The 27,901-nt window shown below is 46.8% G+C and overlaps 1 protein-coding gene across 11 annotated transcripts in view; it reads right to left on the minus strand.

Moving 5' to 3' along the window:
* Positions 1–27,901, minus strand: part of COL6A3 (collagen type VI alpha 3 chain) — a 59,041-nt gene that overhangs the window by 12,343 nt on the left and 18,797 nt on the right. For 7 of the 11 annotated variants that reach the window (XM_059868133.1, XM_059868132.1, XM_059868131.1 and 4 more), the window contains 33 exons: positions 27,166–27,768; positions 24,332–24,931; positions 22,512–23,078; positions 19,157–19,777; positions 17,434–18,033; positions 16,255–16,857; positions 15,259–15,861; positions 13,260–13,606; positions 12,074–12,152; positions 11,578–11,723; positions 10,283–10,375; positions 9,835–9,888; positions 8,843–8,914; positions 7,920–7,946; positions 7,758–7,802; positions 7,594–7,647; positions 7,365–7,427; positions 6,900–6,965; positions 6,161–6,214; positions 5,389–5,424; positions 4,820–4,882; positions 4,476–4,538; positions 3,726–3,788; positions 3,210–3,272; positions 2,973–3,023; positions 2,815–2,850; positions 2,655–2,717; positions 2,459–2,521; positions 1,791–1,823; positions 1,662–1,698; positions 1,539–1,550; positions 905–1,398; positions 235–334 (listed from right to left, as the gene is read on the minus strand). In XM_059868133.1, the coding sequence (XP_059724116.1) occupies positions 235–334; positions 905–1,398; positions 1,539–1,550; positions 1,662–1,698; positions 1,791–1,823; positions 2,459–2,521; positions 2,655–2,717; positions 2,815–2,850; positions 2,973–3,023; positions 3,210–3,272; positions 3,726–3,788; positions 4,476–4,538; positions 4,820–4,882; positions 5,389–5,424; positions 6,161–6,214; positions 6,900–6,965; positions 7,365–7,427; positions 7,594–7,647; positions 7,758–7,802; positions 7,920–7,946; positions 8,843–8,914; positions 9,835–9,888; positions 10,283–10,375; positions 11,578–11,723; positions 12,074–12,152; positions 13,260–13,606; positions 15,259–15,861; positions 16,255–16,857; positions 17,434–18,033; positions 19,157–19,777; positions 22,512–23,078; positions 24,332–24,931; positions 27,166–27,768 (6,474 nt within the window). The remainder of the gene's footprint in view (positions 1–234; positions 335–904; positions 1,399–1,538; positions 1,551–1,661; positions 1,699–1,790; positions 1,824–2,458; positions 2,522–2,654; positions 2,718–2,814; positions 2,851–2,972; positions 3,024–3,209; positions 3,273–3,725; positions 3,789–4,475; positions 4,539–4,819; positions 4,883–5,388; positions 5,425–6,160; positions 6,215–6,899; positions 6,966–7,364; positions 7,428–7,593; positions 7,648–7,757; positions 7,803–7,919; positions 7,947–8,842; positions 8,915–9,834; positions 9,889–10,282; positions 10,376–11,577; positions 11,724–12,073; positions 12,153–13,259; positions 13,607–15,258; positions 15,862–16,254; positions 16,858–17,433; positions 18,034–19,156; positions 19,778–22,511; positions 23,079–24,331; positions 24,932–27,165; positions 27,769–27,901) is intronic. The other 4 variants (XM_059868134.1, XM_059868140.1, XM_059868138.1 and 1 more) reach the window with 2 other exon arrangements.

Consider the following 27,901-nt stretch of genomic DNA (forward strand, 5'->3'; position numbering starts at 1 on the left):
ATCAGCATTTGGGCTGTAAAAGTGGCAACCAGACAAAAAAGGAATTTCTCTTCACAAAGCAGAGAATGACCAGCAAACCTCATTCACAATGCCAATGTTTTCTGCTCAACCCAAGAATCCCTTGTATCCATCAACAGAAGGGCCGACTCCCAAGTTGGGCTTCCCTTTTTACAAATGACTGCTGTGTGGCCAGAAGGGTTTGGAACTGTCTAGAGGAGAAATTGGATGCTTTACCCAAACAAATGTGACAAGTCAAAAGCCTCTGGATGGTTTGATTCAGCTGTCCACCGCTGGTTGGAAGAACAATGGCGTGACCAACCACTGTGTTGTTGATCTGATGATGGGAACAGAAACACACAGAGTCAGTAATGCTGCCTTCTGCTCCTCTCAGCTCAGGGGAGGGCAGGGCACTCCACAACTATAAGGGATTCTCTGCTCAGCACAATGCTCTTGGTGATCCCTTTTGGAGGAGCCTCATGTCCCTGATGTCAGTTTAGAGTCATAAACTCCAAGAAAAGGAACCCCTTGAACCAGTGCTCAGAGAGTTTATCTGGGGCTTTTTTGTGCCTTTTAATCTCTGTCTGTCCACTCTCCCTCTGCCAACAAAGCTAATGTACTCCCACCTTCCCACCCTTTGCCTTTCTGTCAGACCTTTCCTTCTGTTTCATCCCACATTTGGCACCCTGGAGCCATGGCCTGAGAAAAGAGTGGTCTCACTAGCATTTCCCAGCATGTGCTGTGGGGATTACAAAATTAGCATTTCCCTCCTAATAGATGGATGAGTTTGGCCAGCCTTCCACATTTGAGAAGCCTTTGAAAGCCAAGCATTGCTTGTGGCATCCAACACCATGAAATCAGACCAAGGGCATGAGCAGAAAATAAAGAAAGGGTGAAGGACCCCAACCTCCAGAGCTCTGGCAAGCACTGCATCCTGCCTGCTGGTGAGGAACACCGGCACAACCCCGGCGTCGTAGAGCTTCAGCACGGCATCGTTGAGCTGCGGGGATGCCCTGGTGTCCCCGTTGCTGAAGAAGACAGCCACCTTCCTCATCAGGAAGCCACTGCGGGCACGCTTGAAGGTGTTCCTGGCCACGAAGGACATGGCGGTCTCCAGGCTGCGTGGCTTCGTGGTAAGTGTTGCCTGGAAGTTTTGGATCTGCTGCAGGAGGCTGGATTTCTTCCTGGCGTCAGCAAAGCGGATCTCAGTGGTGACCTCATTGTTGTAGGTGACCAGGGCCACCCGTGCCCCCCGGGGACAGTTGCTCTCAGCAATGGTCAAGTTGTTGACCACTCTGAGCACAGTTTGCTTCATCCTGTTGAAAACCTCCCTCACAACGCCCGAGGAGGTGTCAATAGCGAAGGCCAGCTCGGTTGGGTAGACAGGGCACTCCTTGGGACCTGTTAGGAATGGGCATTGGGAACAAGTCATGCCTCAAGCAGCTGTCAGGATTCAAGGACTGTGTCCTCAGTAAATCGTTCATACGTGGGGAGATCAACATGCAACCATCCTGGGGTTTAAAGGGCTGAATGAGACTTACCATAGCAGCAAGCTGTGGGAAAGATGGACAGGAAAAAACAGCTTGGTCAGTGCCATTCTTGTAACATGATGGGCAAATAAGGGTAGAGAGGGGGGCTTGGCAAAGCACTGAGGAGGTACTCACGGCATTTGTCTTTGATGTTCTGCACCAGCGCACATTGCTTTAGGAAATAAAGAAAGGGGGGGAAAGAAATATGTCACACAGCCAACCCAGGGGTGTTCCAAAACAAGAGAGAAATTGTGCCACACTTACATCTCTGGATTCTCCCTTCTCGCCTTTAAGGCCCTGTTCAAAGAATGAAGAGAAGTTGAGTGCAAAGTGTATCTCCAGGGTGCCTTATGAAACCTGTCAGAATAACTGCTGAACCATGGGTCATGCAGGAGCCAAGGGAAAATCTGCCTGTTTTCAGCTGTGTTTCCAGAAACAGAGTGCAGGGCTCTTCTGTGTGAGGAATAAACCTAGCTGAGGCCAAACTCAAAAGGGAGGTTGGAACTGGATGGTCTTTAAGGTCCCTTCCAACCCAGACCATTCTATGAGTTATGATGCTCCAAGTTCACCTTGGCCTTTCTAGGGAGCCTTGTGCCAGCCAGAATTGGTCACGGCTCATATTCTGTGTGGGGTGGGGAATGATAAAGAGATGAGAATGTCCTAGAAGGAATTTTAAGGGGCATATATCCATGGGGAATTCCTAGTGCCTGGTAAGAGCCTGTCTCTTGACTTTTTCCTTTGGTTTGAGGAAGGGTAAAAATTTGTCAGCGATAAAGAGCTGCTTAAAAATTTACAGAGACACATCCAAGACAAATAAAGAGGGATTTCCCCAGCTTGAAATCAGCAGGAGACAGTGATGGACATATTTTTCAACCCCTGGAACCCACAGGGACCATTACATGAAACCACTCAGCAATGCAATGAACACTTACAGATGGCCCAGGATATCCAATCTCTCCTTTCTGACCGGGTGTCCCAGGTGCTCCTGCATTTCCCTAGAAAGAGAGAGCAGAGAAACCCTCTCCATGAACATCTGCAGGAGGACTCCCAGGAGCACTTGGAGGGAAAGGTGTCCACCTTTCAGGGCATTCATGCAGAAGGGAAAATTTGTACCATGGTCCAACTTACTCTGCGGCCTCTGTTTCCTTTGGGGCCAGGGCCTCCAGCAACACCACGGTCACCAGGTCCACCCTAGGAGTGGGAAAACCACAAACAGCAGCTCTAAACCTGCACAGGCTCATGGAAAATTGCTTGGAAAATAAATGCACAGCTCATGGGCTGCACCCACCTTTGGCCCTGCGTAACCTACGAAGCCACGTTCTCCCTGAAACAACAGAAAGGTTAATTTGGATATGTTCTAGAAAATGCCCTCCTCCATCTGCACTGGAGATCTTGGCTGCTTCCTTGTCCTTGTTGAGGAGAGGGGATTGCTGAGCATACACCTACCTTCCTGCCTTTGGGACCCGGGCCACCAATTCCATCTCGTCCATCATCACCCTGAAATTGGAAAGCCAGAGTCACTAATATGTAAATGATATGTGATATGTAAACAACTTAAACCCCACAGGTCCAGCAGCACCAATAGAAAGAACCCACTGAAGCCACAGGGCTTTGTGAAACTCCTAAATGTTCTCTGAAGTTCTTAAAGTGTCCTTAGAGGTGTGAAGGCATGGCCACACTCACCATCTCTCCTCGTGGGCCTGGCTGTCCATTCGGCCCTCTGGGTCCAGGGTTTCCAGGTTCACCCTAAAAAGAGGAGCATCTGTTAAAGCATGTGCTGAAACTCCAGGCTGCTCTGAGCCTTCCCCACCCCATCAACACTGATTTCTTCTCACAAAGCAGTCTGCAGCCCTCCTTGTGGCAGAAAGAAATTACTGGACCTACACAGCCTGCAATGCTGCCATGTGCATGCTCTTTTGTGGGATCTTTGGTGATTTCAGGAAAGATAAACCTTCCCACATGGGCATTTTCTGAGAATCTGCCCAGGAAAGTTGATTTGGGAATCTCAGTTGCTCAGTTACTTTTGCCTTTCTGTTCACTGAAATGGGAGCCTAATGAGACAATGAACACAGAGTTGCTTCTGTCCACACTGTGCAAGCCCAAAAGGTTCATCTCATGTGTTTCTTTAAGCCCATGCAAAATCCATCAGCTTTTAAATGCAGCTTTAGTTGCTGGTGCCCAGTGCTCCTGAAGGCATACCTTCCTTCCCAGGGGACCAATCCTGCCACGATCTCCTGGGGGTCCTGGAGGTCCACTCCCAGCCTGGAATGGAAATGGGGAGAGGCATGTTGGCAACGTTCAAGGAAACTTGGGTGCCGGGAACTAGGGAACTGGATGACCACAGAAATCATGTACTGAGTGCTAGGGCTGGTGTCTCTCAAAACACCTCAGGAAATTCAGAAGTCTTCTTCATGTTTGGGAGAAGCTGGAGGTCCAGCTCAGTTCAATGCAAATGTCAGCAGCAATTTATATTGTCCCTAAGAGAACACTCATGGGAAAGCAGGAGGGGGAAAATCATGCTGGGGGTGGGGAAATGCAATGTGGCTTTATGTGAAGTGTGGCTGAGGAATGCAGCAGGAGGGAGAAATAAATACATGGGGTGGCCCCTGCAGGCATGTGAGATGGTCATGCTCTGGCTTCAGAGGATGAAACATCACAGAGGTGCCCCACCAGTCACTCAGAGATCCTCTTTAACTAAAATTGCAATAATGGGCCAAACACTGAAGTCCTGACCCCTCTGTGGTTGCTTTTAGCTCTTTCTCTTCTGTGAATCTTGATCAAGAAGTCCTAAGCATAAGTTGAGAGGAGAATCATGCTGGAAGAGTGTGTTGAAAGAGACTGGAGCAGAGCTGGAGCTCTAGAAGAGGGGGATGTGAAGACACATTGGAATCTTATTAGTTGAACAACAGTATAGTTGGACTAATATCCAGGAAGCAGCAGAAGGATTACCCTGGGTCCAGGGATACCCTGCTCTCCTCTGATGCCTGGTGTGCCAACCTGGCCAGGGGGACCCTGTGTGGGAAGAAAAGAGAGGCTGTCAGCACATGTGGGCAGAAACACACCAAGATCCAAGGGGAAGCAAACACTGCAGTGTCTGAGGGATGCTTTGCAAACACATCACACCTTGGCTGGTGTGAACACGGTGGCAGGCGGGACCACCAGGCCACAGCACACCCAAAAATACCCAAATCCCAACAGTCTTTGTGGGTGAGACTCTCTGGGAAAGTGGCTGTGATGAAGTAACACCCCAGCATCATGAGGCAAGGCCTTCCCTCTGCTGTGAACTCACTGACCTGTGGCCCTCGCATGCCTTGTTCTCCAGCTGGCCCTGGCTGACCAGGTGAGCCCTTGGTGCCCTGGAAGTATAAAACAGCACAGTGCAGGTTAGATGTGGTCAGCACCATGGGAAGGGAAAGGGGCTCCACAGCTGCACAAAGAGCAAGGAAGAAGACATTTTCAGTTGGGTTTTTTCTTTGTTTTTGGTTTTTTTTCCAAGATATGGTGATAGCAGATAATAAGCACAGTGATGGTGGGGGCAATTTGCCTCCTGCAGTCAATGGCCATCAACCATCATGTCTTGGCCCTGTTACACTGGCCCAGCAGCACATGGGGACAAAACATCTGACCAGGGAATGCTGTGGGACACAGGCAGGCACATGGACAGTTGGTTCTGCACCGAGTCCAGCAAGGAGCACACAGGGACATGAGCCTGAGGAGGAGCTGGGAAAATTGGAGGACAGAGGAGGCAGAGAGGAACAAGCAAAGCCTGCATGTGCCTTCTCTTGGCACCTCCCTCTGGGTGCTGAGGCTGCCTGACCCATGGTATGGCAGGAGCCCCATGTGTTGTCCCATCACCACCTACCTTTACTCCTATGGGTCCCCTCCGTCCTGCCATGCCCTGCAGATGAAGGAACAATGAGGCTTGTTGATCTAATATGTAAGCACACCTTTCCCCATTGCTTTTAGATAAATGCTTCTAATAGTCCAAAAATTACATTTGGCTGTTTTAAACTACTGGGGGGAAAGGGAGAGGGAAATCCACATGGTCAGATCTTTTAAATCACACTTGGGTATGTGTTTTCCTCCTCTCATCCCCCACAGAGGAAAGCTGCTCCTTCATGCATGTCAGGAGTGTGTCACCGTCCCTGGGACAGGAGTGACACACACACATCCCAGACATTCCAGCTCCAGCTTGGTTTTTGCCTTTCCAAAACCAGCAGCCAAATGCAGATGCATATCATGGAATCACAGACTGGTTTGGATTGGAAGAGACCTTCAAGACCATCTAATTCCAACCTTCTGCCATGGGCAAGGACACCTTCCACCAGACCAGGTTGTTCCAAGCACAATCCAACCTGGCCTTATATATAAATCATGTGTAACTCCACTGATCTGAGCACTGAGTTATTTGCATGGGAATAAATTTGATTTTTAAAGTCTCTACAACAAGACAGGAAGCCATGAGGCATTTTCCTTTTGAGATTTTTTTTTCTAATTTTTGGGGTGGCTTGTTGGGTTTTGAAGTTGAATTCCTGTTGTTTGTGAAACAAAATACATGGAAAGGAAGGAGGGGAAAAGCTATGGTCAATCTAAGCTTGGGCCTTGCTGACTGGAGGTCTGGCAACTCAACTCACCCTCCTCCCTGGTTCACCGTCTTGGCCCTCCGGCCCTGCCGGTCCAGGATCTCCCTAAGGGAAAAACAAAACTCAAGTGAGAGCCCTGAGATGAGCAGGCACTGGGAAAACAGATTCAGTTCTCAAAAAATGGCTCCTTTCATGCTTTCACACAAGTTAATGGTCCTGCCTTTGGTAGGAATCCTTCTAACAGCTCACAGAGACTTTCCATCAAGTTTCTGGGCCAGCAGAAGTCAACATTCCTATTCTTTGGGAAATGCCTTCTGACAAATTAAGATGCATTTTTTATTGTGAGCTGATGTGAAAACAGATGGGTTTTGAAATTTTCCAAGGAATGTGTGGGGTTTTTTTCCTTACAGAGGTTTCAGGTAAATCAGGAGGTTTAGATTTGGTGTAATCTAATCAGTTCTCTGTTTTTATATATGACCCATGAGAACATACAAAGGTAATTTCCAAGCTCTTTTCAGAGGCAATATCCCAAAAAGGCATTGTAAAATAATAATAAAAAAAATTTTAAAAGGTGCTTTTTCCACAAAACATCTTCTAAACTGACATCTTCCCAGAGAAAGTTTTGGTTGCAAACCAACATTTTCTAGTGGAAAACAATATTCCATCTAACAAGGCATGATGAGTTTAAGGAACTTGCATCTTTTTGGCAGCATCCTTTTTTCTCCCTTTATCTGGCCCATTCTGTTGTAAAAACCAAAAAAAACAACACAAGACAACAAAGAAATTTTACCATTGGTCCAATTTCACCCTTTTGTCCTCTGGGGCCCCGTTGAGTATTATCAGCTCCTGAATCTCCCTGAAAGCAACAGAGCAATGAGAAACATCTGTGTAAGTGGGACATGAAAATCAAATCTCATAAACTGAGAGGGTTCTCATCTAGAGCTGAGAACCAACTCTTCTTTTTTTCCTTTTTTGACTGAAATAGATGAATTATTGCTGGTGTTTTCAGACAGACACATCTTTCCAACTGAGAAGTAATCCTGAAGGAGACAAAGAAGGGGAATTTCAATATGGTGAAGCAGTGATTGATGGGTTGGTATCACGTGGTATCCACGTGTCACCTCTGAGTCCTTGCTCTGTCATGGGACCTGCCACTGTCAAACAGCATTAAATAAGTCAGAGCCACCCTCTCTGATGACCCCAGGATCAGTGGGAAGTGGTTGGAAAATCGAGAAGAAGCCTTAGCAGTATTTACCGGATCTCCACGGAGCCCACGGTCGCCTCGTTCCCCTCGTTCACCCTTGACTCCCTTATCTCCCTGTGGGAAGAGATGGAGAGTTAGGAAGAGCAGCTCTTGCTCGTTGAGAGCATCTCTGCCCAGCCCTCAGCCCTGAGGGGAGCATGATGGCTTTCCACCATCCCCTGGGCTCAAATCCACCTCTACACCATCATTTAGCCCCACTGTAAATGGGATTGAAGCCTACCCTCCTGCCAGAATATCCCTTCTCGCCAGAGGAGCCAGGCAAACCCTTGTCTCCCTAAAAAAAAAGAAAAATATTTTAGAATATTTGCACCACTTCCAAGGTGCTTTTTAAGCACTTGACTGAAGCACCAAGTCATTAAGAGAAAAACAATTAAAATTACTGACCTCTTCTCCATCAATGCCATCCAGACCCATTTCTCCCAGTTCACCCTGTGGAAGGGAGGCAAGGGGCAAATGCTCACTGAGAGGAAGGGGGAAGGGGGAGGGGGATACTGATGTGCCACACACTCATGCTCACTGCTGTGGCATGAGGAAATAGCTCCCTACCTTCTCTCCTGGGAATCCCCGAGAACCCTAAGGAGATAAAAAAGAGAGTTACTCCAGTTTTGTCCAGCTCACTGCCAGAGAAAGCAGTGGAGAAGGAGGGCTGGGCTTGGTGGCAGACCCAGAGCCATGATCAGGACAGGACTTTCCCTAATTTCTCTTATGTCAATGTTTGTCTTCAGCTGCCTCCCCAATACTTGTGACAAGATAAATTATGTGGGGCATGGGGGTTAATCCAGCTGATCCAATAAAATATCTCACAACTCTTCCTTCCCTGACTTTTGTTTCTCCCTAGACTCATTTTTATGTTAATCAAGAGCCAGTCCTAGTGCCTTTGTCCAAGGCTGAACAGATTTTTAATGACACTCAGTATCTCAGCTAATGGGCTTGGTTCATGCATTCCTCTTCTCCCTGCCAGAGGATCACATGGTCAGAGCAAATGGTAGGAAACATCCCCTTAATTTCACTACTTCCCATAAACATTATATGTTTCACCACCTTTTCTGGCTTGGGGTGCAGCTGCTGTCCTGGACCATTAGCTCAAGGTTCCTCTTTAAAGCCTCAGCCATGGCTCAATTGTCTCCCTCTTCCCCAGCAGCAGAGTTCCACCCACTCACTGTCCCAGCCCTGTGCCAAGACACGCACATCCAGCTCTTCCCAAATCTTTCCCCCAGAGCCAGACTGCAGAAGATAGATCATCCTTGTCTGTGGATTGAGCCTGGGTCTCTGGGCTGCCTTTTTCCTCTTCATAGCAACACCAAAGCCACAACAGCCTCTGAAAGCCCTGGTGCCTGGCCAGGTGGACACAACCACTCGAGGGCACGTGGCAGAGGTTGTGTGACCTGCTGAAGAAGAGGAGTTACCCCTGGGGGACTCCCACCCCCTGGACTCTGGGTCTTCTCTGAGCAGGCTTGTTCCAAACATACCTTTGTTCCTCTGTACCCGGGGCATCCCTGGAAACCTTGTGTCCCATTCACACCCGGTGGTCCACGCTCACCCTGGTGCATACAGGGGGAAAAACAGCAGTCAGAACTTGCCTGCTAAGCCTGTTTCTGTGGCTACCTGTCACAGGAGGTGGCTTGGAGTCACAGGAGCAACAGATTTTGCCTGGCCACCCCATCATCACTTGCCCACAACATTCCTCATGTAGAGACCAACTGCATCATCAAGAGAGAAACATCCTTCCCAGCCCCTCAGCTGTGAAAGAGCTTTGTGAAACTTCTCTTTCAAAACCAAAATGACAAGATGAAGCCCTCAGAGCTGTGCACAGATGTCTAATCCTATCCTGACCCTCAAGCCCCAGGAAGGCATTGCCTGGCATGCAATGTCTCACAGCAGCCTTTGGCCCCTGCCTGTGCTGTTGGAAAAGCCATGAGCACTGTCAGCCCCTTGGCCTCAGCTTCAACCCTTGGGAGTGATGCATGGAGGGATGTTTATTCCAGGGCTGACGTGGGATTCATGCAGAGTTTGGATGAAGAGTGCTAGTAAGAATTCATGGGATTCACGTTGTCTGCCGTGTGAGGGATAGGAACATCACTCTTGGTTCCTCCTTTGGACTAACTCAAATCTCAGCTGCAGGTGGTGTGGATAACTTTGGCATAGGCTGCAGATTTTATGAAGTTGAGGATTTTATTTGCCTTGGGAATAGCAGAGAGATGGATCAAATAATCAAATAATGGAGTTTTTCCCCCATCATCCTTCTCCAGCTCTCAAGAAGCCCCTACTGACTTTCTCTCAGGAGAAGCTGGGACCAGCAACTCAGCAGGTCAGGTGTGGGAAACTCAAAGTTCTGCTGTCTCTTCTAAGCCACATCCACATTCCCAGAAAGAAAAAAGTTTGGAGGCTTTTCATTTAGTGGAAATCTCTCCAAACACTTGACTATGGTGTGGTTCCCATTGGAAGAGGGGCAGTCACTCACCGGTCCTCCTTCATCACCAGGGTAGCCTCCGTAGCCAAGATCGCCTGTGACACCCTAGAAGACAACAAACAAAATTGGGAATTTCCTTCATAGTTCTGTGATTGATATTCAAGGTTTCCCTAGATAAGCACAAAGCAGCTGCTTGGCCATATGTTAATGAGAGATATAATCTCCTTTTGATGTCCCTAAATTGTTTCACAGCACGTTTCACCTGTCTTTCCAGACATTTATCCTGCCCTCTTGGATGTTTTGCAGCACTGAGACTGTGGAGAAAGGGAAGAAGAGCAGCCCTCAATTGCTCTGCATGTCCCAGGGTCAGTTTTCAAATGGACAGAGAGTACATGGAGCTATCTCCCCATTAACATCACCCACTGCAACAACATGACCTGCACATCACCACCAGGTTCCTGTGCACAGGGACCCTTCATCCCCAGATGAAGTGACCTACCTTTGGTCCTATAGGGCCTGGCACACCTCTGTCCCCTCTCTGCCCTGAGCACTTGCAGGGGACCTTGCAGCACGTCCTCTCTGCGATGTTATCCTGCAGGAAAAATGGGAAGTGAAAGCGTTAGAAACCTGCCAGAGCCCCAACACCTGATTTTGGACACCAGAGGGAAGGGTTTAAACAGAAACTGTGTGGGGCAGGAGTGCATGTTGAGTGCATGTAGTAGGACACCAGTCTCCAGAGCTGTGCCTGTCACTGAAGAGAGAAATCCCATCTCCAAAGGAAAAAATCCAGGCTGTGGAGCAGGCCATGAGAAAGTTACTGCAGTGAGCAGCTCACCAGCAATCCACAGGCTGAGAACAGTTTGCAAGCACACAGTGAAGGAAGAAAAAAAGGTTAAAAAGGATGATATGGACTCAGAGAAACCACAGCTTGGTTTTACATCATCCAACAGAAAAAAGAGGGGGAAAAAATCACTTTCTTTGCCAAGTACATTGCTGGCTGCAAACGTTTCCTGCCAGCTTTGCACATTTACATTTTGGAAGGATTTTTCTAGGCTGAATTACCTGGGGAGGGGCTGAGGACTAACTCTTATCCCAAAACCCAAGGCTCACTCACAAGTGGCTGCACTTTGATTTGTGGGGAAGGGCCCAGCAAAGTTACCACAGGGACCAGTGGTTGAGCCCAATCTTATTAAATCTATTGGAAAAGGAGCTCAATCATGCTGGTAGCAGCTGAAGAGTTGGGAGGAGCTGGACATACTGAGGCTGACAGCAAATTAACTCAACACTTGAGAGGGACTATGCATTGGGAAACAAGTAAACCTATGAAGAAGAAAGAATCATGGAATGGGTTAGGTTGGAAGGGACTTAAAGGGTTGTAAAAGCATGTCTAAAATGCAGGCAGTGCATGAGATCAGGGAAAGAAACCTCGAAAGCAACGCTCCTACAAGAGGTTTAGCACTGACAGGGCATTACTGTAAGGCTAAAAAAACCAACAGAGTAAACACAGGCAGAGGGCGGGTTTTTGGCACTGCAGCTTTTGATGGCATCTTATCCCATCCCATTTGACCTAAAGCCTTGGCTGGAGTAGGGTTTCTTCAGGAGTGGGAAGAGACTGTGATCTGCTCTGAACTTTGTTTGCTGTGGCATCTGTGAAAGGAGCTGACATGAGACAGGGAGGGGAGAGGAGCAGAGCCAAGAGGGTGTAATCCAGCCACGGCTCAGCCCCGCAGGACATCCACCCGTGGGCTTTCCTCCAGCATTACAAGGCAGCACTGCCTGTGCCAAGTTACTTACAAGCTGCTCTGCCAGCTCGAAATCCAAGTCCAGCAGATTAACTCTGAGTGGTCTGTTGTAGGTGAAGCCACGGCCAAACTCCAGCTGCATCACTCTGTCAAAGTTGGTCACTCGGTCCAGCCCGACGAAGATGAGAGCATTGACTCCTGGCAGGGAGAAACAGAAGGGGCTTTGTGATGGGGAAAGGTGTTAACTATGTGTTATCACTCTCCTCTGAGATAACACGTGGTTATCCACATCTTTGATTGCAAACAGAGCCTTTTCAATAGAGAACAAGCATCTTCAGACACATCCAGTGTAAGGTGCCCACGTGCTTAGGTGGCAGCAGGCAGCTAAAACATCACAGGAAGGCAGTGAAGAACAGCAAGTGCATGTAGAACTCACAAAATCCTTAGCTCTTACTATCAAAAGCAGATGAATTTAGGAGAAGTGGTGGTAAAATGGGCTACATGTTAACATGGACTATAATCACTGCCTGGAAGAGCAAAAAAATTACCTTCTGAGTGTAAAGTAGAGGAAGCAGCCTCCAGCTGATTTATTGGCTCATCTACACCATCAGTAAAATGGATTATGACCTGGGAGAGAAACAAATTTCTGTCAGGACCCAGAATACTTCAGGTGTGAAAAACAATCAGTGTGCAACCTGAAGGGCCTTTTTCCAATGCTTCATCTGAGAAGGTGAGGGGACTTCTACACATTTTCCAGGCCATGAAGCTCTGCATTCCTGTGCCAGGTTCCTGTACCTTCCTGTTCCTGTACATCATGCAGGTGTTGCTAGAGCATAACACAGGAAATATCTGGAGAGCAATAATTTGCAGCTAAGCAGTGATTGTGGAAACTGGCGGCAGTAATGCTCATCAATTGTCAGGACCTTGAAAATGCAGGGAGAGTGCTGCAAACAAGTAGGGTTTAAGTGACTAAATTTATGGTTAATAAATTCAATTAATTAAATTAATTTTTAAAAAAATATTATAGGAATTTAGAGTTTCTTTACCAACTAAAGGACACTAGTGTGGGAGCTCAGCACATCACTCCTGATGTCCAGAGCTACTGAGAGAACCCTTGGGGGGCTCGGGAGTCTTGGAATGTTGCCAAAAGCACTTGGTGGCTTCATTTTGATCCATCTAGAGATGTGCCACTGATGTATGAAGAAATGGAACCTGCGAGAATCACTCGAGTGTAAATAGTGAAAGGAAGACATCATTATAGGGTGAATCACAAATTTTGGGGTTTTGGTACAGGGGGGTTGCAGAGACAAGATTGAGGAATCAGGGCGTGCCACCAGGCTCTTCTTTCTTCTTCCTGTCTTCCATCTTCTGGAGTGGTGTTGGCATTTGGGGATTGGTCTGGGATGAGGGTGTAGTTGGTGACGAAGATGATAGGTATTGGGGACAAAAGGTAAATATGATATACGTAGTTTTTGTTATAAAAGATGCGACTGCCTTGGGGGTGGGCAAGAGTGTCTTTGGCTGCCATGCTGGTCAGATCCTTTGGGCAGAGAAAGGACTTTATAGATAAGAAATAATAAACAATTCTGAAGACCGAAAAAACCTAGCGTCCAGACTCATCTTTTGAAGAGCCATCCTGAGCGTGTGTGGAGGCAGAGACAGACAGCCGACCCCATACACCAGAAGCCAGCTTTGCTGGCCAGTACCACCCCAGAGGCCTTGGCCCTGACTCACCTTGGTGCTGCCAGCAGGTGAGGACCGGAATTTGCTCAGGTAGGACCTCAGTGTGTCTGCCCTGAGGTAGTAGGGCCCGCGGGTCCGCATGTCCAGGAACCTCTCCAAGAGCTCGGGCCGGTACTCGGAGAAGTCCAGCCCCTCCACAGGTCCCCCCTGGGCCTGGGCCATGATGGCCACCCTGACATTGGGTGCCTGGTTGCCAGTGCAGCTGATCTTCTGCATCTGTGTTATCCTGTTCAGCACGGACTCCACTCTCGACTCCAGGCCTCGCTGGGAATTGAAGATGTTCTGACCAGGCCCAACATCACTGACATCAAATCCAATTATCACCTCTAAGTCACAGTCTGAGAGGGAAAGAAAGAGAGAAGAGCATCAGGGAGCAATGCAATGATTGGATTTCAACTTCTAATTACTCTTTTAGCAGTTAATGAGGACACTGCATCAAGAACTGACATCACTTGCTGCACAAGTGTCTTCTGTTTCCCTTCACCATAGCAGTGATAACCTGGAAAAACTTACATTTTATTAATTTTCTTTTTTTAATTTTAGCACTGGGACGAGCTGCCTAAACCAAGTCCAATAGAAATTTGCATTTTCATCAGGCAGCTAAGCCTTCTTCTCTCTCTCTCCAGCCCATGGAAACCTGTTAGTACTTCTACAGTGTGCACCTTCTGCCTGTGCTAGAAGTGACACTCAGATAATCACAGTGAGATGTTTGGATTCTCTTTGGTATTAGCCTGGTTAATGTCTTAACCACACTTGGGATAAGTTAATACCACCAGCAGTGGTTTGCTTTTCCCAGCACTCAGTTTTTCTTCTCAGCTGGAGTGCTGCTCAGCTCAGGGCTGTTGTGCCTATCTTTCCTCTTCTCCAGGGGTTTAGGAGACGCCTCTGCTTAAAGTCAGAGGGCTGAGCCATAATCAGCTGTGCTGGGAGTAGGACTGGCTGTAATGTAGTAAGTAAAACCAGCTGCTGGGAGCCTGATCCGACAGCAATACCAGCTCACTTACTCACCACAATTCCCCTGCTTGGCTTCTGAAGTAGCCGAATCATGGGATTACTTGTTAAGGCAATTTTACCTTGAACTACAACCACTTGTGCCCTGGTTTTCCCTCATATACCTGTCATGAGATCAGGTGGGCATCCTGGATGATGTGGCAAGGGAAATTCTGTTTTTCCCCTCCATTGTCTAAAGGACTTTCAAGAGAGCTGGACATAGGCTTTGGACAAGATCCTGCCATGACAGCAGGGGAAATGGCTTCCCACTGCCAGAGGGCAGGGTTAGATAGGATATTGGGAGGAAATTCTTCTGTGTCAGGGTGGGCAGGCCCCAGCAGTGGTTGCCCAGAGAAGCTGTGGCTGCCCCATCCCTGGAAGTGTTCAAGGCCAGGTTGGACAGGGCTTGGAATAATCTGGGATAGTGGAAGGTGTTTCATGGCAGGGAAGTTGGAACAAGATGGTATTTGGGGTGCCCTCCTACTCAAACTATACCACAATTCTATGATTCTGTGATTTCCAGCATACCATGCAAGCCTGGATGGCCAAAAATTTCAATTATATTGTAGTAGGCACAGGGAGGGGAAACAAAGGGCATCACTTTTCATTTTGGCAAGAAACAAGTTGGTCTGTCACGATGATACTGGTATCAAGTCCCTGTGAGAAAATCCAAAGTGGGATTTAGTCCAAAGGCTAAATGTGGTGGTAGGACACCAGTGACTTAGTGCCTGGTTGTCACATCTGAAATGAGTTCCACCACGGTGGCACCTCTGTGATGATGTTACTCCAGCCATTCACAGGCTGAAGGCCACAGAGAGGCAGCTCTTGTACCAAAAGTTTGAAGCCTCCATCAGACTCCTGGAGGAGAAATTAGTCCACCCTGCACCTCAGGCCATTGACAAAGCACAACAGTAGGACAGGCAAGTCCATCAAAACACACTGGACATTAAAAGCCACCACTGAGAACAACCTGAGAACGTCATGAAAGGATTGTCCTTACCTCTTGTCACATCTGTTGTTCCTGGGCACAATCTCTCCTCCATGGCAGCTTCCAGCGTGACCAGGACCTGCTCATTCAGCTCTGACAGCTCCTGGGCTGTGGCTGCTCTGAAACTCATGGCACTCTCACTGGCCAACAGGCTGACTTCCTTCAGGTCAATGTTCCTCACTCCAACTGCGAACACCTTGACGCCTTTCTGCGTGATTTCCAAGGAGGCCCTGGGCGCATCATCCGTAGACTTCCCACCCGTGACGATGAAGGCGATCTGGGGCACCCTCTGGTCAATCCTGCTGCCAGCCTCCTTCACAAAGTGCCTTTCCTGGATGTGCTTGATGGCTGCACCAGTGTTCGCCACTCGCCCACCTTTGTAGATGACTTTGTTGATAGCATCTAAAATCTGAGCTTTGGTGGAGTGATCCTTGAGGAAAAACTCATCAGTGACATCCGAGTTGTACTGGGCCAGTCCTACCTGGATAGAGTCACCATCCCTGTAAATGGCATCCACCACGGAGTAGACAAACTGGAGGACTTCTTGGAAGTTATCCCTCCCAAGATTGATGGAGCCATCCAGCAAAAACACAATGTCAGCCTGCTTTTTGCCTCCTGAACAGATTACAAAGAAAACACAATTGTTAGTAATTATTTGGGGCATCTATAACATTTAAGCAGCCCAGGGCTTTGTGAAGTAGCACTTTGCAAATGAAATTTCTCTCTCCTTTCTACCATTTTAATTTCCTTAACCCTTGGCAGGATTTTATATCCATATAAGAAAATTTTTGTATAACACTTCATACAGCATTAATTCTGATAGTCAGCCTCATCTCCATTCAGATTTAATTATATTCTTTCCAAACTCAGCAACTTCAAAGAGTTCTTTTAATAAATGCAACTGAAGGTTTGAGAATCAAAAGGTGTTATTACAGAATCATTTTCACTTTTTACAAATACCATCTATAATCTGTTCAGAAAAGTCTCCAGGAGGAATAGCAGCCTTACCAGTTAGGGGTGGTCCAGGTGAGTCTGTTGTAGGTATCGGGAGCTCATCTAGAATGTTCTGCACCTTCTTTTCTAAGGTTGAGAGTCCTGTAAAGTCCTGTACCACAAGCACGCGCCCAGGATCATTGGTAATGACCTGCAGCTGGTCCCTGTCCACATTCCTGGCTCCGACACCCAGAGGTTTGATGTTTGTGGAAGTGATCACTCTGGCAGGTCTGTCCACATCATCCTGGGACCGGTCTCCAAGGATGACCACCAGGTGCTGGGGCACTCCATCTTCTATCCTGCTCCCCGCAGACTTGATGAAGTAGTTCTTCACCACGAAGTCCAGAGCTTTGCCAGCATTCAGGGGAGACCCACCTCTAAGCCTCAAGCGGCGGATGGCTTCCAGGACGGCATTTTTGGACTTGTGGGTCTTCAAGTAGAACTCAGGGAAGACACTATTGCTGAACTGCACCACCCCAATCCGCACTTTGTTCGGCCCCACTTCCAGCTGCTGGACAATTCTGCTGATGAAATCCCGAATATGAGCGAGCCCATCCGGCCGGACGCTGTCAGAGCTGTCAATGAGGAAGACTATGTCCTTTTCATCTCCAGAAACATCTGTAGGCAAGCGAGAAGAGAGGAAATTATTGTCATGCCAAGGCTTTGCTTAAGCTTTGCTGGAGGATTTCTGTGTGATCTGCTGTCATGTGAGGTAGAAGCATGTGGAATATTTTGGCCAACTTTAGGAATGGTGCTACAGGGAGACTCTCCAAAAGGGCCCGTGTGCCAGTGGGAATGTGTGTCTGCCTAGAATTTGAAGAATGCATTACTCACAGCCTTATCTGTTTCGTTCATTAATACTATTCTATGGATTTGTCAATGTTTCCAGCTTTATTCTGCCCTGATTTTTGCCTGTTTCCTAGAGAGCTGCTAAGTGGGAACAGGAAATAGTATACATTGTGTATTTGATTTGAAATTGACCCAAATAGGTGCCATGTTTAAAGCACTTGACTTGAAAATAAGGGGTTATAATGTATTTAGGTACTTGGGTAGAATTGACATCTGTCTAAAGCTTTCCTTCTAAAATTGTACATGTCCTATGACTTTGGTTTTAACTAAGGAAAACCTTGACTTAAAGAGGTCTTTTGGGCAACATTTGTTTGAAAAGCAGCCCAGAGAGAGCCAGTGCCTTACCTATGGGGGGCTGCACATCTCCCAGCAGCCGCCTGATTTGGTCCACAGTCAGAGTTTCAATTGGAGTCAGCAGCTTCTGCTCCAGGCTGGGCAGCTCCTGGAAGCTGGAGACTTGGAATATATACTCAGGACTAAGAGAAATCTGTATCATCTCTTCAGTATCCACGTTCTTTGCTATCATCATAGGTGCCACCCCCACTTGCTTGACTTGGAGGGACGGGTACTCAAAGTCATCGTCGGACTTGCGGGAGGAGAGGATGACCAGGAACTGCGGGACGCCCTCCTCTATGCGGCTCCCGGAGGGCCGGGTGAAGATGGTCTTGGCCACAAACTCCAGGGCCTCTCCCACGTTCACCAGCTGGCCACCTTTGGACCGCAGCTGCCTCACGGCGTTCTGCACCTCATCCTTGGTGGAGTGGGTGTTGAGCAGGAACTCCACGTGGGGGTGCTCGCTGAACTGCACCACTGAGATCCTGGTGGTGTCGATGCCCACGTCCAGGTTGTTCACAATCCTCCCGATGAGGTCGCGGACGAGGTAGAACTCCTGGGCGGCGTAGCGGGAGCCGTCAACCAGGAACACGATGTCCCTCTTCATGCCCGCTGCAGGAGAGAAGGCATTGGTCAGGAAGAAGCACCAGGAATTTATAATGGAGAGCAGATAAGCTCATCATCTACACCACTGACCCATGCCTCTGGCCATGGGGATGGTACTCCTTGTTTCCCTGCCTGGGATAACTCCTGGGAGCCCCAGCAGGAAGCTCTGTGTTCAACCCAGAGACACGACCAGACTGCTAGGCACATCCCAGGGGGTGCAAGAATAGCAAATTCCAGAGCAAAAGAAGAGAGAGGGAGCAACGGGACACCTGTAACAGTAATTCCTTGTGAGATCTCCACCCGAGAGTATGTAGCCTGTAGGTAGTCCTTACTCAGGGCAGGTTGCTTTACATTCAGAACCACCCCTCCTTCTTTGGCTTTGCCCTCTAGGAAAGATTCTATCCTATTATTCTCTCAACTTCTGCTTTTCCAGGATGATTTTTTGATTCCTAATGAAGTGTTTTCTGCAGTGGTAATTCAGGCAATTCACAGCCTGAATTATCGCAGAATATCACACTGATAAATGGGGATGGAGGAAAGTGGTCTTTTTTAGAAGGGAATGAACAGAGTAGGACAGTGAATTTCTAAGGGACTTCTCCAGGCTGAATACTCTTCATCCCAGGCATATGCTGGCTGGATTTCATTCCAAGGGAGACCAGAAATGTAAGATCTGATCCTTCTCCTGATGCCTGCCTCTAATTTCCCTTTCCCTAGTGAATGAAGGAGGCAAAAGTAGGCAAAATCATCATGCTTTACATTTAGCAGAAAGCTGACCTTGATTTATAGTGGTCTGAAGGTGCCCCTGTAGCATCTAAATGACACAATTTCCATTCCAGAAGGAGCAGCATGGACTTAATATCCATCCACTTAAGATTAAGGCGATAACATTCACTTTGTGGGTCTTCCATGTGGATACAGCATGGACCACCTTGAGGGGCTGGGCTTAAAGGTGACTCAGTTTAACTGCAGAGCTCCTACCAACCCTGAGTGCACCAAGAGGGAGACCACAACAGACTTGGAGTCTTAGCCGTGACCATCTTTGCTTTTCTCAGTTTGTGTTGCAGCCATGATGTTACTAAACATCATATTTTGCCACTGGCTCTCGGTGCAGACACAAACATCTTCTCACCTGGGCTGGGTGATGTGAAAACCAGGTCAGGGGCAAGAGATTCTATCTCTTGCTTGGTCAGCCGGATGACTCTGTTGGAGACGACCTGCTGCACCGAGTCCAGCTGGCTGAAGTCGGGCACAGAGATAGCAAAATCTGGGAGGAAGGAAATGGTCTGCAGCTCTGTGAGGTCGGCATTTCCGATCCCAATGCCAAAGGGCACCGTGCCGCTCGTCTTCAGGACCACTGAGGGCCTCCTGACATCGTCCTGGGACCGGTCAGCAGTCAGCAGGATCAGGAACTGTGGGACACCCTCTGCTATCCTGCTGCCGCTTGACACCGTGAACACGTTCTTGATGAGATAGTCGAGGGCTGCCCCCGTGTTCAGAGGAGACCCTCCCATGAGCTTCAGCTGCTGGATGGCACTGATGAGATCTGCTTTGTCCTCGTGGGTGTCCAGCAGGAATTCGGGCTGTATGCTGTTGCTGTACTGTGCCACAGCCACACGCACCTTGTCGCGGCCAATGTCCAGGCTCTCCACAACTCTTTGGACAAACGTCTTCAGGAGAGGGAAACCTCTTCTGACACCATCCGAGCCATCAATCAGAAACACCACATCCTTCTTCTCACCTCTCTCAACTACTGTTTGAGACAAGTAAGGGGAATGGGGGGGAGAAGTGAGATTCTCTTTTGCAGTGGTTAATATTCTCCTCGTACATTGAACCGAAGGAGAACAAAGCTCGGGCAGGGGAAGGCGAGGTGTCAGGAAAGGTGGTTTGGTTCCTTTGCCACTGGATGCAATCCCTGGTGAGGAGGCAGATGGGTGGTAGCTGGTGGAAACTGGAGTGCAGTGCATTCCATGCCTTACCCACCGAGTCATAGAATCATAGACCCACTGGAAATAGGGCACCAAGGCACTTCTGGGTGCCATCTCCTACCTGAGGCTGGGAGAAGCCAACAGCTCCCAAGGGGCATGGGAAGGTAGCACGTGGCTTTGCAGTATGCAACAGGAGCCTGGGATCTTTTGTTCCCAAGAAACAATGAGTTTCTGAATGAAATGGCATGCAGGGAGTGCTCACAGGAAGATGGTGAAGAGAGGGAGAGAAAAGCTTTTCTGAACTTAGAAATAAGTACTTCTGAAAAGAAATTAAGAAATTGCTGGAGAGGACATCCAGATGAAAATGCTGAAATGCTCTTCTAAAACGCTAGATACAGATCTCTGGTTTTTTTTCTTTACTATCTTCAGGCAGGAAAAAACATGCTAATTGTGACCAAACTATTCTTTTCAAAAAAAAAAAATCAAACAAAAACCACAAAGTAACAAACAAAAAAAAAAATCTCAAAATCAAGACCATGAAGTGTCGGAGATCAGAGAACTTTGACCTGTCACGCTATTGACCAACAGAATTGCAAAGCTTTGGCTTGGCCAAGCAGAAAACATCACTGCCTCTCAAACTCAACAACTGCTGGATGACATCCCAAAAAGTACTGTTGGCTTGCTTAGAGCAAGGTCGAGTGGGACAAGCAGGGGCATGATCTGCTCCTCTGAAGAAAATATTAATTATCTACTTACGAATGCTTAGCCATCTAAAGAGTTAACAAGGGCAGCTGAATTCTTAATGCAGACTTCAGATCAAATTTATTTGTTAAGAGGATTGCTGGAAACCTGCATAGGAGAGAAAAATTAATATAGGTGGGAAGAAGGAGCAGACATTGCCTGGTATATCCCAGTTTCATATACTTCCTCTAAAGTTCAAGAACAATGGAAAAGTCCTATTAAAAATCCCTGTGTAGCAGATAAAGAAGAAAAAAATAAAGAAGAAAAAGATTATAAAGATAAGGTAAAATAAGAAGATAAAAAAAGATAAAGAAGAAAAAAAGTATGGTTGCTCCTTTGGAATGGATGTCTTTTAGCCAAGAATACCAGGAAAACTGGGTGGATGCTGCTGTCCCTGAACACATAGCACAATTATTAATAGTCCTTGGTGGTCAAAAGAATTCCAAATGGTCAGGACAAGACAGAAATGGTTTTAAAAGGGAGGATGGAACGCAAGAGCACTGATTGCACAAGTCTTGGTTGAGACAGAAGCTGCACAAATATGGGAAGGGTCATGAATCCTCATGGAAAGGATGGGGTAAGAGATGATCAGGGGATGCCATTCTCACACTCTGGTCATTTGGAGCAGACTGATGTTGGGGAGGCAAGAGTGAAAATGTGGAAGAAAACCTACAAGATCTACAAATAAGGATTGAATGAGGGGGGTACACAGTTGGTACACAAGGAGCAAGACAAGATCTACATGTCAGGCCTAAAGTAGATGAAAAAGCTGCCAGACAAAATTTGGGAGCAAGCTGACATCTGTGTCCTCCTCAGGCTGAAGGTGTAGAAAACTTCAACTATGACTAGGGAGACAGAAGTGTGATGTGAAGGGAAAGTGCTGTCTGATAAAAGCAAGAGCACAGACTGGCTATGGAATCTGGGAAGTCGCCCCCAAAGGGTTCCCAGAACAGATCAGATCAATGTCATCTAGTTCTGGGCAAAAAGATCCTGCTGGGGACAAGGGTGTGTAGCAGATGGCACCCTGAGATTCCTTCCAGCCCTATTTCTTTTTTATGTTTCTATGATTCTAAGTCCATCTGCCCCTTTAGGGAGAGAAGAGATGGATGTTATTACACTTTTCCTTGTTTCCACCTCCTGTTGGGAGATGAGCCAATGCTCCAATTAGGGCTGCCCCAGGAAATCACACAGCTGGACATGCATGATCTCCAGCACTGTGGTGTGAATTTGTTGTTGTGGCCATGTATTTATTTTGAAGACCTTTTAAAAATTATTCTTCAATTAATCCATCTCATCTAATGAGCTCACATGGTAACTGAGTCAAGAGCATCTGATTTATTGGTGTGTATGTAGAAAATGTAGAAACTGCCATCATATCCTGGAAGAGATAGCAGAGCAAGAGTGAATCCAGTGTGCTGGAATCCACTCCTCCAGAAAAGGGAAGATGGAAAGAGAAATTGAAACAAGCCAGTATTTGCTTCTTTTAGCCCTTGTCCAGATTGCACATCAATTAATGCAACATCTCTGAGGCAACAACGTCCTGTTATTTCAGGTTTGTCCCATGTTCTACACACTGGAAACAGCACCAGCTGCAGCTCTTGCAGCTGAACAAAGGCATTTTCCCCACTTATCATCAAAATATGGTTTGGCACTTAACACTTTGCCGGATCAGAGTGTGAACAGAAGAAACTCCAAGCACAACAGCAGCTTCTACACAATCATTTTATACATCACCAGACCAGATGCTCCAGTTACCAATTGAGCAGGGCATGTAAGTCATGTCTTTCAGCCTCTTGGAAACCCCGAGGCTCCCTGTACCTGTTGGCTGAAGCTGGACTGTTCTCAGCAGGTTGACTATGTCTGGCTGAAGCTCTGAAATCCGCTGGAGGGATTCGACATTCAGAAGGAATTGAGGGGCGTAAACAATCCTTTCCAGCTCTACAGGGTCAGCATTTTTGGCTTTGATGCCAAAAGTTACCACTCCAGCGTGCTTCAGGACATCTGATGGCTCCTCCACATTGTCAGTCGATCTCCCAGCAACAAGGAGAACCAAAAACTGAGGAACCCCTTCTTCAATCCTGCTTCCAGCTTCCTTCACAAACAGCCTCCTTATAGCCTCATCAAGTGCAGCTCCAATATTCAGCTGCTTCCCAGTCTTAATCTTCATCCTTTTCACTTTGACAAGCATGTCTTGCTTGGATGAGTACTCGGCAAAGTCAAATTCAATTTGGATGGTGTCACTGAACTGAGCTACGGCGACTCGCGTGGCGTCGGAACCCACATTCAGGTCAGAAATGACTTTGTGTACAAAGTCCCGGACGGCAGGAAAGCTGCCCAAGAGGTTGGCTGAGCCATCAATCAGGAATAAAACATCCTTCTTGCTTTCTGGAATAAATTCACAAATGAAAAGAGGGGGGGAAAAAAAGAAATGAAAGCATTTTTCTTCTCATGTGCCATCCTAGAAAATTGTCGGCAAGTTAGCTGGGTTTCAATCTTTCAATATTCTCATTTACCAAAATATTCAAAGTCTGCAGAACTATACAGCATCTGAGGAAAAAGGGAAAGCAAGGACATGTCTATCCTAAGACTCAATAAATTCGGGCACCAGACAGAAATATCACATATTGTATCACATCATGAATTGGCTGGTTCAGTGATGATTTAAGTCTAGCAATATGTTGACAATACAAACATGAAGTAAAGCAGCAGTGGAGAGTTGGTTGAGGGTTTTTTCTATTTAAAGGCTCAGTAGACAACAAATAGACAGTTCATGCACATGTACACAAAGCATTTTTTGGATCTTCTCCCACTTGCATCACAAGGAGCATCTAAATCCATAAAAGCCTTTCACCTGTTTCAATTTGATGCCCTTTTGATCTCATTGAATACCCAAGGCAAACCCAAGCCTCTTGTACCTTCATATTAATCTTAATTAGTCTCCTTTCCATACTGACCCATCCCAGTTGTTCCTATGTCTTCCTGGGCACGTAGCCTCAATTATGGATTTCGTGAGGAAATACCTGTTTAAAAAGGGTTAAACTTGCCAAAAGCCTTTGGGTTTAATATTGGAGAATAACTCTGAATTTCTGGAGTCAAATCTAGCTTCTGTGACAGCCTGATGAAATCACTTTGGCCAAGTGGTTCTGAGGATGGATTTGTCCACCTGCTCCTGGCTAGACCTCTGCTCCTGCGTGCTCTTTGGCATGATTTTAACCTTTCCACTCCACTTCTTGTGGTCAAAATCTCATGCTCCCATTGCCCGATTTACTGCACATGATGCATTTACAGGTTGTGGCCCTATTATGGGAACAGCAAGGGAACACCAGAGCCAGTGACTGGTGGGCACAGACTCACTCAGGTCCTCTTTTGGTCCTGACCTACCAAAAAACTTAAAACTGTGTTTTCAAGGTGCGGTAGCAATGGCTTGAACAAAATTAAGAGCTGCCAGTGTCAAGCCATGTATTCATAGAATCATAGAATGGTTTGGTTTGGAAGGGACCTTAAAGATCATCAAGAACAGCCATAACCACTTTGATGACTCAGGGCTTGGACACGTGTCAAGGCGTACAGTGGAAACAAGAAATTCACTTAAACAAGATCAACTTCATGCAGTCAGCATGCAGGAAGGTAGGCATTACCTGTTGGGGCGAGTGGAACCTCTTCCACACCTCCACTAACATATGTTGTTATGGGCTTATTTAACTCCTGGGGTAAAGCTGCCAGGGCACTGAAATCATCCACAAAATACACCATTCTTGGATTAAAGGCAATCTGTTCAAGTTCTGCCTTATCCGCATTCCTAACGCCGACAGCAAAGGTCAGCACTCCGGCCCGAGCTAATTCATTGGAAACTTGGAGGAAGGGATCGGCAGAGCTCCCTGCTGCCACCAGGACCAGCACCTGGGGCACTTGTTCATTTATCCTGCTCCCACCGGCCTCTGTGAAGTGACTGGAGAGCACAAAGTTCAGCGCGGAGCCGGTGTTGAGCACCGAGCCCCCCTTGGGCCTCAGCTGCCCCAGGCGCTGGATTATGTCAGATTTGGTCTGGTAGGAGTACAGGGAGAACTCGGTTTGGGGGGTGTCGCTAAATTGCACTAAGCCCACTCGCGTTTTGTCGCTGCCGACATCAAGGTAGTTAACTAGGGTGGCCACAAAGTCCCGCACAAAGGGGAAGTTGGCATTTCCGACGTTGAGTGATCCATCCAAAAGAAAGATGATATCCCTTTTGGTTACTTGAACTGCAGTAGAGCACAGAAAACAACATGAGACATCGCACAAAACGAAAAATGGAAATTTTTTTTATCATGTGTGCATGCAGCGTACGCCGTACACGCATGTGGACCGTGTTAGGGTGGAGAGAGAAAGAGAGAGAGAGGAGCAAGGGTGTGATTGGTGTGATCAGCACAGAAGTAACAAGGACCTTGCTGGAAATGACTGAATTGGGCAGGGAAAGATCAGCAACTCTTTTAAATGTCAGGCTCAACAGCTTCCTGAGGATACCTGACTTCTTGAGCTCTGCACTTTACTGTCTGTTGTTACAGACATCCATTTTTTGGACAGTTGAAGGGGGAGAAATTTCCCAGTTTTGGCAGCTCTTAGTTCCCTTTTTTAAGGTTAAATCCTTCCTGAGCTATCTCCAAGCATCTGAGCTACAGGACTACACCCAAAAGACACCACAGGGTCATCATCTTGTGCTCTTTTTTTGCTCTAAACACGTCCAGATCACAGACCAAAATGCCAAGATTTTAAATAAAATCTCGGAGAACTGATGTCATCCAAGACATCCCCCTAGATGCCTTCCTCCAGATGAGTTATTCAAGGATTTATTTATGCCCATTGCTAATTCTGCTCATTATATTTCTGTTTAAAGCATTTCTGGCTAGATTCATTAATTCTCTAGCTTGCCTTGTCCCTGTAAGTTTGCTGTCCTGTATATAAAAGATATAAATACTGAGCTATTCAGAACAAAAAGGAAATAAATTCTTCAGAATAGAGGGATTGCTCTCAGATTTTACAGATTGTCTTGGCTTTCTGTATTTTAAATTTTTCCCAGAAAAGTGCCATTCAAGGCCCAGGGTGAGACAATAGCCAGTTAAAATGCAACTGCCCAGTGTCAAAATCAGTTTTGTTGCTACCAATAATAATTTGTAGGGGCGGTATATGATCACTTGCTTATAATGTGTGTGAATAGCTGTGAGCACAAAAAAAGGACTGGAAAAATAGAGAAGCTGCATGAATGACCTTTAAAGAATGAGAAAACAAAGGAACATTTTTAATTTACATTGAAAAATAAGCACATCAGCTTTGGTGTATAGCCATGCAAAACTGTATTAGCTGGAAACACACTCTGAAACAAAGCTTATTAAATTATAGGTCCTGTGATATTCATCTTCATTAAGGACAAGTATTTGCAAACTGATTTCAAAATGTCTTCTTCTCATGTAAATCAGACAGATGCTTTAATTCTTTCAGGATTCTTTCCAAACATTCTGTTTCTTTTCCACTGCGGTTTATAATTTTAAATTACGTGAGAAACTAGAAAAAAGATGGACACAATTCAACAGCTGCTTAAGCCAGTGGGAACCTCACTATTGATCTTACTGGGAGCTGGAAGAAATCCTGGTTTTCTAATGCTCATATGCCATGAGACAGAAATACAAGGTTCAAATATGATCTAGTGCAACATGGATTTCACCTCAAACATCTCTATATTGAAGAAATCCTGAGAAATTTGACATAAAATCTCTGTGCACCTAGAACTTCTCTTGAAATGCAGGGGGAACTTCCTCAAAAGCCATGACCCTATCAGTTGGTTTCTTCCAAAGTTTAATGATGTCAATGGCAAGGACAACTAAAAAGAGTCCACTGGCTTTGTGGAGCTTTGGATCATCTTCCAAACAGATTAAATGAAAATCAACACTGAAATATCCTTGCATGCCTCTTGGGCTTGAGCTGACTAAATAATAAGAAACTAAATATGTTCCTAAAGGGTGAGTTTCTGTCCAGCAATGTCAGCTCTAAACATCTCCACAAACATACTGGCTTATGTTCTTTATACTCCAAAGAAACCTCTCCTTTCCTGAGCAAACATCCACTATGGATGATTCCCAAACTGAGGAAGAGACTTTAACACTCACAGGTGTCCCATTCATAGGCTACACAGGCCCTAGGAAGAGAAAAACCCTCCACTGAACAATTTGGGTACCTAACTAGTAAAGCACATCTTCTACATCATCCAGGCCTTTAAATGTTGGTGACAAAATGAGAACAGGACAAAAATCTCCAGGAAGGAACCATAAATCTGTAACAACAACCACGCTACCAAGTTCACTGACCCGTTCATGCACTCACATTTAACCATGCTGGAACATGCATTTGGTATGGCTTTCCCCATTGTCTGTACATGTCATAGAATAAGAATTGGCAAACTTATAAACCACACCTCCTTAATTAGAAAAAGGCCTTTAATTACCTGAGGGTGGCTCTGGGATGATCAGTCCTCCAGAGAGTGTCCGGATAGGTGACAGCACTTCAGGAAGGATGGCTTGCATGAACTGGAGGCGGAAGTCGTTCGGGTTGAACACAAAATCTTGTTCATGAGCAATTTCTTGAAGCTCTGCCAGGTCAGCGTTTCTTGACCCAACAGCAAGGGTCACTATCCTGTTCCTCTTCATCTCTGCTGCAGCTTGGTCAACAGCATCCCTGGACTTACCCCCAGTGATGAGCACCAGCATGGGGAGCACCCCTTCCTCCATTCTGCACCCAGCAGCACTGGTGAAGAAGTTGTTCCTCACAAAGTCCAGTGCCGAGCCAGTGTTGAGTGTTGTGCCACCCATGAGCTTCATCTTTCTCACATTGGCCATCACATCCTTCCTGGTCTGGTGGGTGTTAAAATAAAACTCTGGCTTCACAGTGTCTGCGTACTGTGCCACCGCCACTTGGATCAGGTCGGGTCCAACCTCCAGCCTTTGGACAATTTTGGCAACGAAATCACGAATTGCATTAAAGGGGGCGGCCCCCAAAGCAGTTGAGCCATCTATCAGGAAGACTATATCCTTCTTGTTCACTTCAATAACTGCAAGTAACACATGAACATCATGTTAGCTTCAAGACACTCTGCATCAGTTCTGTGCCAACAGCTCAGCAATGTTCAGGACCTCTTGTTTACTTGGAATACGGTTACTCTCAATGCCTTTAAAAAGGTCTAA

The sequence above is a fragment of the Haemorhous mexicanus genome, chromosome 26, assembly GCF_027477595.1.
Source record: "Haemorhous mexicanus isolate bHaeMex1 chromosome 26, bHaeMex1.pri, whole genome shotgun sequence".
NCBI classification, from domain to species: domain Eukaryota; kingdom Metazoa; phylum Chordata; class Aves; order Passeriformes; family Fringillidae; genus Haemorhous; species Haemorhous mexicanus.